Here is a 17,885-nt window from a genome sequence, read left to right on the forward strand (position 1 = left end):
TGTGAATATAACATGTGATCACAAGATTTTTTGTGTTATTAACATGTTCACATGTTCTCGTTTACATCAGTGAAATCCCTGGTTAGGGTTGAATGGAAAAACCCTAGCCCTACTTGTTTTGTAAACATCATCCTATGAAGCTGAATATAGAGCAACATTCACTGTGATAGTTGAATGTGTATGGCTTAGAAGATTGATGAAGGTTTTTTGTGCCCCTTCTACACCCCTACTCCTATTTTCATTGATAGTTAGAGCGCAATGGTCGTTTCTAAGAATCTTATCTTTTATACCAAGACTAAGCACATTAAAGTGCATTACCACTATGTCAGAGAGAGACTCCATGCATGAGAGATCAATTAGATCTATTGCAGTATGCATGATAATCTGGAAAATTTTTTCACTAAAGCCTTATCACATGAAAAGTTTGAGGCCTTCCACAAATCTATGGGCATCTTCCCTTTCAGAGGCTGGTCTGTAATCTCTGTAAACCTCACATTTATACTGCACTGGTGGAGGGGTTTATTAGATATTTGGTAGTACTACACTGTGAGGTCGTGTACTTATGCCATGGGCACTTTTGTCCCATTGGGTTTCCCCATGGCCATCAAGGTGTGAATGGGTACCTTAGCGTTAGCTAGTATATAAGCAAACTCATCCTTGGTTTTGGGTTACTTTTCATTTTTGTACTTTGTTCTACCTTGACCTATTACTCCAAGTGAACTAGCCTTCTACACTTTCTCTCCCTTGTGCTCTCTTTAATTCATGATCATTGAGTGACTAAGTGTTTGCAACTTTACTTCTATCAAATCTAACATAAACTTACTACTTATTAAGAGGGATCTCTCTCTCTCTCTCTCTCTCTCTCTCTCTCTCTCTCTCTCTCTCTCTCTCTCTCTCTCTCTCTCTCTCTCAATAATTTGATGTAAATGGGTATTCTCAAAATTTTATTACAAATTAAACACGTTGATAAAATATAAGCATTGATAGAGAAGTTAGACATTTGCATGCTAGCCTAGAGGTATAATGGACATCCAAAAACCTAACAAACACAAACCTACAACCACACAACATCCTTACAAGGTCTTCCTTTTGAGACTAGTGTATAAACATCTTGTTGTCGGCATCAAGGTTGAAGACTCAATCAAAGGTAAAACTAAGTGCATGTGCTTGCATGATGCTACGAATGAATGTCCCCCAACTACCCTAATGGGAAAGTTATAATATTGACATTATATCTCACCTCTAATTATAAAATTCCTAGGTCTCATGCTCGAGTTTTTTAATCACCATTTGAGGCATAATTGTGCATGATAATGACAAGGCATGGTCAATCCTCTTTGTTTGTTGTAACCTCTAACACCTTTCTCTTATACTTTGTTGTTTACGATTGTCCAACATCTTGCACCTCTGCATTGTCTTCCATCTCCATAGACCCTCTCTAGTGAGAGATTACCTCTATCTAGATTCAATCCCTTTTGGAATAGCCACATGAACAATGGCCTCACTAGAGCATTTGTGATCATTATGAAGATTCTCCATGTACCACATGAACTACCTTCGTTGTCCACTTCATTCCTCCAAACTGTAGAAGCTCGATGCTAAAACTCCTTTGCTTGACTACATGATGGGTTTCTTACACTTACCACCTAACCTTGCTTAGCAGGCAACCATGTTGTTAGTACATGTGATAGATTTCCCACATAGTATCATGAATCTCGACCTCAACCCTTTCGAGGCCTTTGTTCAAGTCAATAGATGGATTTTCCTCCTCTGAATTATCCTAACCCTTGAACTACAGAACAACCACTAGCATTTTAAGGCTAATTCTCTATTGTGATGGTTAATGGGAGGCATTTTCATTATATTGTTGTCACCTATTACATTGGGAACATGATGCATTAGGGTTCAAGTCAATAGATGGATTTTCCTCCTTTGAATCATCCTAACCCTTGAACTACAGAACAACCACTAGCATTTTAAGGCTAATTCTCTATTGTGATGGTTAATGGGAGAGGCATTTTCATTATATTGTAGGGTTCCTCTGCAACTGTTTCTTTGACCAATTTGCTTGTTCCTATTGGACTAGGAGATGTAGCATTTGTGCTTGCATTTCCCTTAATGAGCTTTACAATTCTAGGACTCGACCCGATGTGCTCTCCCCCTTGGAATACATGCTTATTTCTGTTCTACAAGAGTGCATTTGCTAGATGTTGTTGTAGCTGCATCGTACAAGGTTATTATGCTCTTAAATCCTTTTCTAGCCTGCCAACTAGCATGCTTCGACTCCGCTAGGTTGGTTTCCAAGGCAAGACATCCTAGGTTGGATTTCTCATCAACCACCTATAGAGGTTTAAAAAAAAACAAGTGATATCTGTTGAGCACATAAGATTATGAATTTAAAGGGTTGGAATGTGTGGCATGAGGAGCGATTTTTGGGATTTTGGAGTGTAAAGGGATTTTGAAGTGTAAAGGGATTTTGAAGATTGAGGAATTGAAGGGTTAGAATGTGTGGTTAATAAATCTTAAGAGGCCTTAAAAGGCTAAAAGGATAGGAAATTTCTTTGAATGTGATAAGGTAGGGAGTAAATTATGATTTTTATTAGAAACTAGATCAAGGAAAAGGGAAAAGAGGAGAGAAATTTGAGTTGTATCAAATGTATAATGTCAATAATTGACACAAAGGTAAGCCATCATCATAATTAGGGAACGTTTGGGATTGTGTGTGTCGTGAACAAGTGGGGAAGCCCATGCGATCATTGCTTTCACATAGGAATGTGGGTGATGCCATTATTTTAATTCCATATGTGAATGTATGTAGATCCGGTTAGCATTTGTGTATGGGATGCACCTTTTTATTTATATAATTTTCAAGGATTAATATGTTTTATTATTTGTGTACGCTGGTATGATATAGTCAGGATTAATGTGTTTAATTGGTTGTGTGCACTCACCAATATTATTTTGGTATAGGCGATGATTGAGTGATGGACTATGAGTTAGTCATCTCGCAAGTGAAACATGTGTTGGACCACAATGAGATATCTTGGAAGACATGTGATCACCTCTTAGGTTTTCATATTTGGCATCTATATTTTTGGAAAGCCTTAGACTTAAACCTTTGTACATACCAAATAGTATTTTTATGCTTTTGGTAGGCCCAAGCCTCTATAATTAGGTTTGCTATATTTTTGGAACGAGATTATATGCTCAAAGACTTAAAAAGCTATTAGGCTTTATTTTTGGAGTATCTTGTTGTAAATAGCAAGCATCAATATATTTAAATATGGGTGAGCGGTATAATGGGCCACACTCACCTAGGGGAGATTGAACCCAACCATGTGTCGATGGTGCCTTCTTCTCTATTTTCAAGCTTTCATGGTTTATGCTATTTTGTTGAATTTTTTACGTAAAGTTTTGGTCTTCAATTTGTGCAAGCAACTCAAGGAGAAGAATTCTTGGACCCCAAAAAAATGAAGGCAAAAATTTATTTGAAGCTTGAAGGGTACTCAAATTATTTTTGAAGCTTGAAGGGTACTCAAATTATTTTTGGAGAATTATAAAGCTTCATTAAATCAAAAGGAAGAATTACGGGAAAAAGAAACGCCCACAAAAAGCCCGCAGTAAAGGTACAAAGGCTTTGGACAAAGACACGGATTCATTCAAAAATCCAAAGGGCAAAGGAGGCAAAAGCAAAGAGACCTTTGGACAAAGATTCAATGGTTTATGGGAAAATTTTGGGCCATCCAATCAAGATTTGGATCAAGGGTTGAGGTTTTAAGCCACCTTTATGCATAAAACCACTTTTCTTGAAGTGAAACCACCCTTCTTCTTCTTCCCAAAAACACCTTTGTGAATTCTAATCCTCTCCATAATCCATCTTTATAATGGAATCAGCTCATTGAGGAGCTTATTGGTCTAATTTCAGAATTGCTAAGCTTGGTATTTACTCAAATTGCATAACAGAAGGCTCACATAAACCCTGCAATTCCATAATTTTCGAAATGGCTTCACGATCGGATTCGTGCTACGCTTATGGACAAGCTTAAGCTTGAAGAAAAGCTTAATAACCCTACTATATAGCTTCTATTACTACTAAGGCTATAAGCTATATTAAATAGCTTTTTTTCAAGCTTTACCATTAAGCCTTCAACCATTCAACCCACTATAAGCCAAGCTTCAAAACCCATGCCTTCTCAAGTCAATTAAAGGCTACAAATACCCCTTTTGCTGGAATTCCAGATTCTGCACCAATAATCAGAGAGCTCCAATTTTTTTTTTCCTTTCGTCAAAGATGAAGATAGAGGGAGGCTCGATGCCATAAATTTTTCTTCATCCTTGACTCTTCTATTTTTGAAATTCGGGACAAAAACAAGTGTTTGGGGCTTCCACAAGTTTACCATATTGTCAAACCAATTGAAGAGGCTTCTTCAACAATTTTTCTAAGATTCCTCCAAGCTCGAAAAGTGACTTATGGATTTATTTGACACTTGGAGATTGATTCTTGCTCGCTCAAGGATTGGTTCAATGCTTGACTTTTAAAGCAAGGCTGTAAGTATTATTCCACACACATACATTGTTTACTTTGCTTATCTTAAATACTACAAATGTTTACAATTTTATTTTGTCTTCTCAATTCTGCATCATGAATAACCCCCAATAATTATGCTTGACTTTTAAAGCAAGGCTGTAAGTATTATTCCACACACATACATTGTTTACTTTGCTTATCTTAAATACTACAAATGTTTACAATTTTATTTTGTCTTCTCAATTCTGCATCATGAATAATTATTTTGTCTTCTCAATTCTGCATCATGAATAACCCCCTCAATTCTGCATCATGAATAACCCCCAACCCCCAATAACCCCCAATAATTATGGAGCAAATTCAATCTATTCAAGTTGAACTCAACCAAGAAAGAGCTAAAGGAATGGAGTTGGAGCAAATAGTCAACATCAAGAAACATGAACAAAGTGTTGAGCCTTAACTTGACATCCGTCATACCATCCAAGAAAGCAAGAAGAACAAAAAGGCAAGAAGATTAGTCAAAAATCTTTCACCTTTCATAATTTTGACGGTAAGAAGAAACCAAAGATTGTATTGTCATGGCTTAATTAGTCAACTTGATGACTTAATTAGTCAACTTGATGGCTTAATTAGTCAACTTGATGACTATTTTTTTGGGGAAGAATTTTATGAGAAAGACAAAGTTAAATGTATTGCCAAACCATTTGGTTGAAAGTGCATCTATGGTGGAATTCCATCAAGCAAGGACGAGATAGACCAAGAACTTGGAAGGAATTTCAAAATCTCATCAAACAAAATTTTCTTCCACCTTAATTCAAAGCTAGGGCGCATCAACAATGGGATATGCTATGCTAACTTGATAAAGAAATCATGTAGATGTATGTGGATAAATTTTGGCAAACACTTATCCAACTTCAAGCCATCGAGAGAGCGTAATCGAAGGACCAAAAGCATAAATTCATTTTCGGATTGAAGCCTACGCTTAGGACAAAGATCAACATGTTTAAACCACATTCTCTATCCACGACTCTCTCTTTGGCTCGCAATTATGAGCAAAAGAATGGAGCACCAAGGGAGAACAAACTTCCATAGGAGTCTCATACTAACAAATTTAAAAAGTTTGTTCCTTATCGTAAGTTTGACAAGAATACGAATGCGAATAGAAGCATAGCTTCTAACAATGACAAACGAGGTGCCAACAACAATAATAAGAAAAGTGACGATGTGAAGCCACAGCAAGTTTTCGTACCCAAAATTACAAGATGCTATAGTTGCGGACAACAAGGACACATTGCAATCAATTGCCCGAAAAATAAGAAGCATCCCATTGCTTGAGTCAACATGATCGATGGTGAAGACGATGAGGACAACGACAACTTTTCTCTCGAGCAAGAGAGTAATTCTAAGCAAGAAGATGAATACGATGATCCATTTATGCCTAAACTCATCGAAAAGAAAATCTCTCTTCATATGCTTCTTAAAATGAAAGGTACAATTAAGGGCAAGAAAGTAAGTATATTGCATGATGATGGTCGTACACAAGACTTTATTTTTGAAAAGCTTGTGCATAATCTTAAATTAGATGTTGTTCCTTCTAAGTACAAGATTAAAACTACATTTCAAGGAACTAAATACCATTTCTCTAGGGAAGTGAAAGATGTTGTATTATCCATTGCACCTTACCAGTAACCTCACACATTTCTCATTGCATTGATCCATGTATGCCTAAACTCATCGAAAAGAAAATCTCTCTTCATATGATTCTTAAAATGAAAGGTACAATTAAGGGCAAGGAAGTAAGAATATTACATGATGATGGTAATACACAAAACTTTATTTCTGAAAAAACTTATGCATGATAATACCGAGATCAAATAGAGGACTTACTAGATAGGAAATTTACAGGCCTAGTAGTTCACCATACGGAGCACCTGTTCTCCTTGTCAAAAAGAAGAATGGAACGTTTCGCATGTGTATAGACTACCGAGCTTTGAATAAGAATACTGTCAAGAATAGGTATCGCATACCATGTGTAGATGATCTCTTAAACAATTTGAAAGGAGCTAAGGTATTTTCCAAGATTGACCATAAATTAGGTAACCATCAGGTTAGAATGGCCAAAGGGGATACCTATAAGACTGCCTTTCCCATGCAAATAAGTCATTATGAGTTTTTAGTAATGCCATTTGGACTTACTAATACTCCGACTACATTTATCTATATGATGAACCATATATTCCTGAAGCACCAAAATTTTGTGGTTGTCTTCTTGATGATATTTTAATCTTTAGCAAAGATGAAGATGAGCACAAAAAGCATTTAGAGAAAGTGTTCAACCTTTTGAAAGAGAATCAACTCTATGCCAATCTAGACAAGAGTGATTTCTTCCAAAAAGAGAAAAGATGAAGATGAACACAAAAAGCATTTAGAGTAAAAGAGAATCAACTCTATGCCGATCCAAACAAGAGTGATTCTTCCAAAAAGAGATTGAATACCTTGGGCACATCGTGTTTGCCAACGAAATTCATGTTGACCCTAAGAAGATAGAGACCATTAGAACTTGGCCTAGACTAAAAGGACATTCATGAATTGAGATCTTTTCTTGGATTGTGTTCATATTATAGGAGATTTGTGAAAAACTTTGCTTATAAAGCACATTATTTGACTGAACCATTGAAAAAGTCCAAAGTTTTCCATTAGACTGACATGCATGAGAAATCTTTTAATGTCTCTTAAGTACATACTTACGCATGCACCTGTCTTGACACTGTCCGATTTTCTTAGACTATTCTTAGTGGGAACAGAATTGGTGTTATACTTATGCAAGACAATCATCCTATTGCCTCTTCAAGAGTAGGAAATTGAAACCATATGAGATTAATTATAGCACTTATGAGAATGAATTGATTGTAGTCATGCATGCATTAAAAAATTGGAAGCATTATCTCATTGGTTCATAATTTATTATTAAAACTGATTAATAAAGCATCAAACATTTGTTTTCACAACCTTTGATTTTAAATAGACATATTAAGTGGGCATCTTTTATTCAAAGTTTTAAGCTAGCTATTCAATACACTCTTGGACCTGAAAATGTTGTAGAGTTGATGCTTTAAGTAGGAGACCTACCATTAATAACATATCTACCATCAATAACATCTCTATTATTGAGGATATTTCATTTGACAACATGAAAGGAACCTATGAAAATGATTCTGACTTTTTAATACATATATAAAAATGAAGGATAATGATTGGTTGCCGCATTTAGATTACTAATATGATGATGGATTTCTGTTCTTTCAAAAGACATTGTGCATCACTTGACCATTTAGGCAAGTCATCATTGAAGAATCTCATTATATTAGACATAGAGGTGTCTCTTCTACTTTTCAAATTGTTGCTAGAGATTTTTTTTGGCCTAATATGCATCGTCGTGACATTGCAAAGTTTGTTTCTGAATGTGTTATTAATGTCTCTAATAGAGATAGAAAGTTTTGTAGTGATTTCTGGATTACATTGTTGGACAATCTTGGTACAAAATTTGATTTTTCTACTGTTTTTCATCGTGAGTCGAATGGTCGAATTGAAGTTACAAATAGCACCATTCTTGATTTGCTTAGATCCTATGTTTCATCCTAGCCTAAGCAGTGGGACAAGTATTTACACATTTTGTAATTTGCATATAACAGCTGTCCTCACACTGCTACCAAGAAAGCACCGTTTGAGATAGTCTATGGAAAGGCTTTGCTAACTCCTATACAACTCATCTTTCACATTCTATAGAGGTTGCTGACTCATTTGTTAGAGACTTTGATAGTTTAGTGAAAGAGAACATTCAAAAAGCACAAGAAAAGTACATGAAATATGAGAATCGTAAACGCAAGCATGCCATCTTCAACGAAGGCAACTATATACTTCTTCACATTGAGAAAAGGAAACTCAAATCTATAGAGACCAACCCTGTAGTTAAGCTAGCTCCTAGATTTTATGGACCTTTCAAGATCATTGCAAAGATTAATGATAATGCCTTTAAATTGAAGCGATCTTCTTTTTGGCATATTCATAATTCTTTCCATGTTAGTCTTTTGAGACCATTCATGGGACCTCTACCTTCTCATCCTATGCTAGAAGAAACTCCTGAATTAGTAGATGAAGAAGAACATCTGGAACTTGAGTCTATTATTGACCATGAGACCACCAATACACACATTGGCAACACTTATGTCAAGTATCTTGTGACCTTCGAGAACCATCCTATTGAAGATGCTAAAAAGGTTTTTCCGTTCTTACCAGAATCTCATACACGCAATTGAGGTCAATTGCAACTCGAGCAAGAGGGAATATTAGTATGAACTCTATGGTCAAGTGGGGAAGCCCATACGATCATTGCTTTCATATAGGAATATGGGTGATGCCATTATTTTAATTCCATATGTGAATGTATGTAGATCAAGTCACTATTTGTGTATAGGATGCGCCTTTTATTTATATCATTTTCTAAGATTAATGTGTTTAATCAGCTGTTTGCACTGGTATGATATAGTCAAGATTAATGTGACTAATTGGTTGTGTGCACTGACTAATATTATTTTGGTGCAGGGAGGCGATGATTAAGTGGCGGACTACGAGTTAGTCGCGGGTGGAACATGCACCACAATGAGATATCTTGGAAGACATGTGATCACCTCTTAGGTTTTCATATTTGGCATCTATATTTTTGGAAGGCCTTAGCCTTAAACCTTTGTATATACCAAATATTATTTTTATGCTTTTGGTAGGCCCAAGACTCTATAATTAGGCTTGCTATATTTTTGGAAGGAGATTGTATGCTCGAAGACTCTATAATTAGGCTTGCTATATTTTTGGAAGGAGATTGTATGCTCGAGATTGTATGCTCGAAGACTCAAAAAGTTGCTTTATTTTTGGAGTATCTTGTTGTAAATAGCAAGCTTTAATATATTTAAATATGGGTGAGCGGTACGATGGGCCACACTCACCTAGGGATGACTTCTTCTCTGTTTTTCAAGCTGTCATGGTTTATGCTATTTTGTTGTATTGTTTACGTAAGGTTTTGGTCTTCAATTTGTGCAAAGTCTATATTATATTAATTTTTGTGTTTGAGTTTAAGTAATTCTTCTCCAAGGTGTCATAAGATCTTGAGAGAGAGAGAGAGAGAGAGAGAGAGAGAGAGAGAGAGAGTGTATAAACATAACGGGTATAAAGAAAGTGTAACATGTGTGTACGCATGCGTGCGTGTGCAAACAAAGTGCAACATGTGTGTGTGTACGCATGCGTGCGTGTGCAAACAAAGTGTAGCATGTGTGTGTGTGTGTGTGTGTGTGTGTGTGTGTGCATGTACTTGTGCATTTTGGGTTTTTTTTGGTGTTGGAGAGAGAGAGAGAGAGAGAGAGAGAGAGAGAGAGAGAGAGCCACTTAACTTCGACTTTATTGATCTAGAGAGACCAATCGACTTGAACCCAAGTGGGTCCATGTCACACTCTGGAGTATGGACTTTCTTGGGCTAGGTTGCAAGCGGTCTCTCCATCATGTCGCAAGTACCCAAGAAGTGTGAAAGGGATTTTGAGAAAAAGAAAAGTCAACCATCAAATAGGTCTTTTAATTTTAAAAAATTTATAAAGGCTTTTTTCAATGAATGTAAAAAGAACAATTAGAGAGTTCTTGGGAAAACATTGTTTAGTGAATTTTTTATACATTAATAAAATAAAGATACAATGAGCAAAATGTATACAGAAAATGGCTTGTAGGGAATTAGAAAAAATGTATAAAATTAGAGAGAATAATTATAACTATAAATATAATTATAGTTATAGTTATAGTTATAGTTATAGTTATAATTATAATTATAACTATAATTATAATTTATAATTAAGGGGGCCGAAACGCGTGGAAGGATGAGATCACCACCCTAGCAGCCCACAATTTGCGTTTGTGAATTAAAACAATAATAATTATTATTAATTTTCATAATTTGAGGGCTTCTCTCTGGCTATAAATAGCATTTGCGCTTAACATCATTTGGAGATTATCATCAGTAGATTATGATGATTATCAGATGCTGATCTTGATCAATTGTTAACCCTACTGTTAAGAGGGGCTTTGATTAAGCAAAGGTGGTCTTGGAGCTTGCTTTAATTTATCCAAGCGCAGCAAAGGTTGTTGCGTTTTCCATTAGAAGAGATTAACGCAGTTAATCACGACGGATCTACACAGGTTAGCATCGTTTTTTTTTTGTCAAGTTAGAATAAGTCACAATACGTTTAATCATGTCGCTAATCTATGATTAATGAGACTGTTTGAAAATCATGCTTGTTTTTAGTTTAATTATGACAACATTTTTTTGATAATCATACTTATTTTTAGTTGAATCATGTCAATGTATTTTGAATGACCTTAATTAAATTACAGTATGGTCAACTTTATTAAAACGCAAAATTATCAGATTGCTTTTAAGTTCATTTCTTTTAATTTGAATTGAAGTGGATGCCTGTTACTTGAAAATCAATTGATTTCTCAAATATATAATGACCATCGGTATGTTTTTCTGGATTTCTCAAATATATAATGACCCTAGGTATGTTTTTTTTCTTGTAAATAAGAAGATCTGTACACATGCTTGCATGTGATTGGCGCAATTGGTTTGATGATACAGTTGATGTGAGTGCACACGTTTACGGCGTCGATGGGTATGGAGTACAGATATACCTATATATGGTGTAGAGGGGTATTATGTGTGTGTAAAAATGTATGTGTATGTAAGATGGGTGTATGGATCCACAACCCACACTTGTACGGATACTGTCCACACATACGTATACACACACGTATGCGCATACATTACGAAGTGTGTGTCTAACATGTTTATGGTGTTTGTATGTATACGAAGCGTATTTTCGTGTAAACTTATATCCCGTACATGCCCATACATGTACACATGTATACATAACCATGCATGCCCATACATGTAGCATGTGTTTCTAAGTGTACAGGTGTGTACATGCACATGCGTATGTAGAAGTGGCCACTGAGCTTTTCACCTTGAAAAGAGTAACATTCTTAAGCTCGTGATCAGGCAGTGAAAAGACAGCATTATTTGGATCAATTCTGATTGCAAGCCATCATCATGAGTAAGGCTGGGGCAATGGATTCTGGGCTTGTATCCAACGGGGTGCCCAAGATCAAGACCCACAAGGAGCAGATCACAACTCCTCCGGTAGTGTGTGTGGACGACAGCGGGCCGACGGTGAAAGCGCAGACCATCGACGAACTCCACTCGCTTCAAAAGAAGAGGTCTGCGCCGACCACTCCTAAGGTTCCAGCCAAAGGAGGGGCCTTGCAGATGTCGGATGAGGAGAAGCAGAGGCAGCAGCTCAAATCAATCAGGTAATTTGTCCATCTTATTTTTTCCTCAAATTATTGAAATGACTGGTGTGAGTTGATCTTTCTAGTAAATTTTATGGCCCCGTCTCCATCGTGATGTGATCAACTCCAACTCTGTTTTGTTTTTGTTTTTCCCACCTTTCAATGACAGTGCTTCTCTCGCATCTCTCACAAGAGAAACTGGGCCTAAGGTCGTGAAGGGTGATCCATCATCAAAGAAGACCCAGGCAAAGATAGCAGCACCATCTGAACCTAAACTTGATGTGACGAATATGAGCGACAGCGCGCTTAAGTTCACTCATGTGCTCTACAACCTGTCTCCTGCAGGTAAAAAGAATCTTCTTAAGCTAAGCTCGTTAAGGAATGACTTTAGAGTATGATTATGGGTTGGTTAATAATGCATATATGTAATTGTTTTTTTAAGGTATGGATAATTTAACTTTTCTCTATTCTCTGATTTTATCATGGAAATGTGGTGGGTTTTTTTCTTTTTGCAAAGAGCTCTATGAGCAGGCTATCAAGTATGAGAAAGGGTCTTTCATCACATCCACTGGTGCACTTGCTACTCTTTCTGGAGCCAAAACCGGCCGTTCTCCCCGAGATAAGCGTGTTGTCAAGGAAGAGTCTTCCCAAAATGACCTGTGGTGGGGCAAGTAAGCAGTGAGTCATTACCAGATGTTGCAAGTTTCATTGCATTTCATATTCTTCTTCCCCATTTATGGAAGGCAGCATAGAAGTGTTTTCAGCATAAATGCACCACAATCACACCCCCACCCCCCCACCCAGCCACCCACCCACCCACACACACCCACCCCCGTTTGTGCGCGAGCAGACATACACACACGCACCCATGCACCCACGTACGCACGTGTATATGTATGCATGTGTGCACACGTGTGTATATATGTACAAACTCATACAGATGCATGTATGCATGTGTATCTGTATTGAGGTATGTTGCATGTGTATGTATATATGTATTCTTTTAAGGAATTTTTTTATGCTCAAGTCTAGTTCAACATATTGAAGCTTCTTGTGCTTTTGTAGAGGCTCTCCAAATATTGAAATGGATGAGCACACATTTTTGGTCAACCGTGAGAGAGCAGTTGACTACCTTAATTCATTGGACAAGGTTAGAGCAAGGTGTCACGTGGAGGCGCCCTAGGATCTTATAACTTCTCTTTGAAGCATCCAAGTTCTTGATCATAAAGTTTTGTTTGTTCTGCAATTGGACTGACAGCTAACGGTTGGTTTCATTCACCATTTCAGGTTTTTGTGAATGACCAGTATCTAAATTGGGACCTGGAGCATCGGATCAAAGTTAGGATAATCTCTGCTCGAGCTTACCATGCGATGTTCATGTACAACATGTAAGTACATAACTATCATTGCCTTGCAACAGTCTTAATTCACAGCAGTTACAAGTACACTAAAGCGCTTGTCATTAATTTCTTAAGCATAATACACATTATATATGTATGAATTGCTTCATTTGCCTTTCCTGTCCTCTAAGTCGGATCGCTTGAGAGGCAGTATAAATATATGTTAGAGCTTGCCTTGAAATTGTTTGCGGAGTGAGATCACATTTGGAAGATATGTATGGGTGGCAGGTGTATCCGGCCTACCCCAGAAGAGCTGGAGGACTTTGGGACTCCGGACTTCACTATCTACAATGCTGGCAAATTCCCATGTAATCGATACACGCATTACATGACTTCATCAACTAGTATAGACCTTAATCTCAATAGAAGAGAGATGATCATTCTCGGAACACAGTATGCTGGTGAAATGAAGAAGGGTCTTTTCAGCGTCATGCACTATCTAATGCCCAAGAAGGGTGTCCTCTCTCTCCATTCGGGCTGCAATATGGGGAAAGAAGGGGATGTGGCGTTGTTTTTTGGATTATCAGGTTTGCAACATCAAAATAAGGTTATGATAAAGTTTTTGAAAATCAATGGGATTTTGAATCGGAAAACCCGCTTTTGCTTACGAGTTCGCTGTCGGTTTTCCTGCTTCTAGGTACAGGAAAGACCACTCTTTCGACAGATCACAATCGCCTTCTGATTGGCGACGATGAGCACTGTTGGAGTGAGAATGGTGTCTCTAACATTGAGGGTGGCTGCTATGCAAAGTGCATTGATTTGTCTGCTGAGAATGAACCGGATATCTGGAATGCGATCAAATTTGGCACTGGTTAGTGAAGACAGGGCCTCTTAACTGTGAGATGGAATCAGCTTGCGTATTATGGATGTTTCGTGTTGAGATTAAGTTTCTTAATGCCATAGCTAATGAGGTGTTTTTGACAGTGGTTGAAAACGTGGTTTTTGATGAGCATACAAGGGAGGTTGATTATTATGACAAATCTGTGACAGGTTTGTTTGCTCTCGGCCGCATAGGCCTATGACATTTGATGCACTCACATCATTTCATCATACATGTAGGGCTGCATCTATTTTGTTATAAAATCAAGTGGATACATGTTTTGATGAGTGATGTATCCAATCAGAAAACACAAGGGCTTCGTATCCCATCGAGTACATTCCCAACGCCAAGATTCCGTGTGTTGGTCCTCATCCAAAGAATGTAATATTGCTTGCATGTGACGCTTTTGGAGTTTTACCTCCTGTTAGCAAGCTGACCTTGGCACAAACAATGTACCACTTCATAAGTGGATATACAGCTCTGGTATTCTATATGCCTAAGGCCTTTCTTTTCCATTTTATGGTTTTTCTCTTCCTTGGTCTTATGAGATGCCTTTTTCTTGCTTCATCTTGCCTTAGATTGCCGGAACAGAAGAGGGTATCAAAGAGCCACAAGCGACGTTTTCTGCATGCTTTGGAGCTGCCTTTATAATGCTACACCCCACAAAATATGCAGCAATGCTCGCAGAGAAGATGAAGCAGCATGGCACAACAGCTTGGCTAGTGAACACTGGATGGTCAGGAGGCAGGTATATCCGAATGCTTTCCTTTGACTACTGTGCTTTAACATTTACAGCCAACCATGCACTCATTTAAATGCCAAATTTGAAACCTGCTTTGCTTTTCTATTCTATCCAGCTACGGAGTCGGCAAAAGAATGAAGCTTGAATACACAAGAAAAATTATCGACGCCATACATGATGGATCCCTCTTGAAGGCCAAGTTCAGTGAGACCCCCGTCTTTGGTCTGCAGATCCCGGACAAAGTGAACGCAGTTCCATCAAATATACTCCATCCAGAAAACATGGTAAGTGAGAAGTGCATTTTGTTGGTTGACACATGCATATGTAGACACTGGCTGCTGTAGCAAGGTGCATTCATGTTTGCTTACACATCAATGCCTGTCCATTGTAAGAAGATTTTCTAGCCATGGAGTTAAAGATTGCCCGTCGAAGACCTCCCATGATACTGCATAAGCCTCATATGCTGCCACTACAATGTGTCAATCATCTTTGTTTTACCCATCTTAAGCTGCATCTTTCTTAATTCTAGAAGTGGTTTTTTCTCTTAATAAATTTGTCAGATCTGGTTTCTGATGATGCCTAGCTCTTCTTCTATGACAGTGGGCTGATCAGAAGGCTTACAGGGAAACACTGGAGAAGCTTGCTGGCCTCTTCATAAAGAATTTCCAGAATTTTCTAGACTACAAGATTGGAGATGACAATAAGCTTGCAACTGAGATACTTGGAGCAGGTCCCAAATTAAGTTGAGGCCATTAATGTGGGTAAGATTCCCAGAAATCAAGGTTGGTTTGGAAGAAAACCACTCGCTCTTTAAATCAAAGGATAATGCTTAGGTACCTCCTAGTGTTTATCAGTGACGTATCAGCTTTTATCTGAGAAAACCACTAGCACTTGAAATCAATGGATGATGCTTAGGTACCTCCTAGTTTTTATATCAGTGATGTATCAGCGTTCGTCTGAGAAATCATTAATAAATCTGCCCGATCTCCGCAAGAAAATCGTGTCAGTGGATTAACCCATTTGAAATGGTATCATTCATGTCTTCCAGAGAAGTTTTGATAGATAGTTGAGGGATCATAAGCCATGGATGATGAAGTTACGAGTTTGATTGCTTGTGTTCTCGGGTTTCCATCACTATCCCATCTACTTATCAGATTGTTGATAGATAGTTGAAATGGTATCATTCATGCCTTCCAGAGAAGTTTTGATAGATAGTTGAGGGATCATAAGCCATGGATGATGAAGTTACGAGTTTGATTGCTTGTGTTCTCGGGTTTCCATCACTATCCCATCTACTTATCAGATTGTTGTCTGTAATTAACTTTGTTTTGAAACCCTCGCTCTCTTGCTTGATATGGCCTTGGACTGGAGTTGTTGACATGGGTCACCCGTTCTTGAGGTTTTTTAATAAGCGATAATTTTTCCCCACCCCTTGGTGGAGTGGGGGGGAGGGACGAGCTTGATTCGTGTCCCAACAGGTAGACTGGGCTATGGTCCTCACCCCATCCGTTCCTGAAGTTACTTGCGGGAGGGAAGAATGCATAACCAGGCAGCTTACCTTTATTCTTTTGTTGTGGAAAATGAACTAAACTACCTGGAATCATGAAGATAAAGTCACTAAGGAATTTAGTATAGGATGTCTTACTAAACTACCTCGAATCATGAAGATAATCAGGAAAGGAATTTAGGGTCTTAGACTACTTCATTAACTTTTTATAATGGCACTCTTTTGAAGCATTGTTCAACAAAGAGTGTTAAGGCTAAGAAAGAGCTTCGAGGGAGCCACTCACCTCTGCTCACCTGAACGTGTCATGGGGATTGTTTGATGGCCGAGCTCGTAACCCTTGAGGTCTCCAAGCTCAACACCGCCATGGGTAGCTTACCGTTCACCTTTTCTCGTGAGCGTTGCACAAATCTTAGATTTAAAGGGGGTATCTCCACATAAACTATGCATTCAAAAGGTCCTAGACATGGCATGCCTTGAGTGTCAGTCCACGGAATTCATTCATGAGCTTGCAAGCTTAGCTCACCGATACAATGCCATGGCTCATGTCATGAGATTATTTTGCCTACAAGGATAGATTTGAGATTGGATGCATTTGACTCGCAAGCTCGTTTCAAAGCTAATTTCTATTCTAGGAATCCACTGGAATTCTTTAGGTTTAGGAGCTTCAAGTTGTTGAGCTTTTAGATATTTTGGCTATGGCAAGATGTGTTCAGACTCTACAATCTAACTTTTAACAAGGGTTCCTTTGGTCGTAAGAGCAATTTGATTAGGGATCTCTAAGAGGATATTTTGCTTACTTTTATCAATAGAATACAAGGTGTTCACCAACCAATCACCACCAAGGACAACCTCTTCTAGGTAACTTGAAATTCACATTTGATGTTATCATCCTCAGTGAGATTTGTGTAGCTCTAGACTTCGAGGTCTTGGTCTTCACCATCTAACACATTCATTTTTCTAGGAGTGAGCGCATGTTAGTCTAAAGATGCCCAAATTCTTCTTGAAACAATATTGTGAGTAGCGTTGAGGCTAATCAATGCTTGTTTTTGTTGAATGTTTTTGCCCACTAGGAAATCTAGCCAAACGTTGATTGGATCCTCAAGCAAGAGGTAGCATAGATGTTTCGGTGATTGATTCCCATTCACTTCTAGATTCATTCATTCGATCCTCAAGAGGTAGCATAGATGTTTCAATGATTGATTTCCATTCACTTTTAGATTCATTCATTTGTTCTTCGGCTCTCAGTTCATATTATCCTATGGCACTTTCAAGTCTACATTTATGCACCGAAGGTTGATCAAGTGTTTAAAGGTCATTTCCATTTTCTACAACACTAAATGTGTACAAAGATGCATTCAGTTGTTTACCCCTTTCCATTGGTTGTGTTGACATTTGTGTCTTATTTGCATGGACACTTTTAGTTTCATTTGCTTTTAGCTTATTGTTACAAAATAAGACAATTACATCATTTCACCTCCATATAGCACACTGAGTTCTCTCCAGTT

The 17,885-nt window shown here is 37.8% G+C and overlaps 1 protein-coding gene across 1 annotated transcript; it reads left to right on the plus strand.

Moving 5' to 3' along the window:
• The first annotated feature begins 10,520 nt into the window (after positions 1-10,520).
• LOC147603591 (phosphoenolpyruvate carboxykinase (ATP)-like) lies at positions 10,521-15,892 on the plus strand. The gene is made up of 13 exons (XM_086795851.1): positions 10,521-10,762; positions 11,622-11,932; positions 12,081-12,256; positions 12,429-12,582; positions 12,977-13,061; positions 13,199-13,299; positions 13,540-13,838; positions 13,949-14,122; positions 14,236-14,301; positions 14,436-14,614; positions 14,710-14,879; positions 14,989-15,157; positions 15,474-15,892. The coding sequence occupies exons 2-13, from the start codon at positions 11,673-11,675 to the stop codon at positions 15,618-15,620; spliced, it is 1,980 nt and encodes a 659-aa protein (XP_086651977.1). The 5' UTR covers positions 10,521-10,762; positions 11,622-11,672; the 3' UTR covers positions 15,621-15,892.
• Positions 15,893-17,885: the final 1,993 nt, after the last annotated feature.

This window comes from Cibotium barometz, chromosome 63 (assembly GCF_041138505.1).
Source record: "Cibotium barometz isolate CiBa-2024 chromosome 63, ASM4113850v1, whole genome shotgun sequence".
Lineage (NCBI taxonomy): Eukaryota > Viridiplantae > Streptophyta > Polypodiopsida > Cyatheales > Cibotiaceae > Cibotium > Cibotium barometz.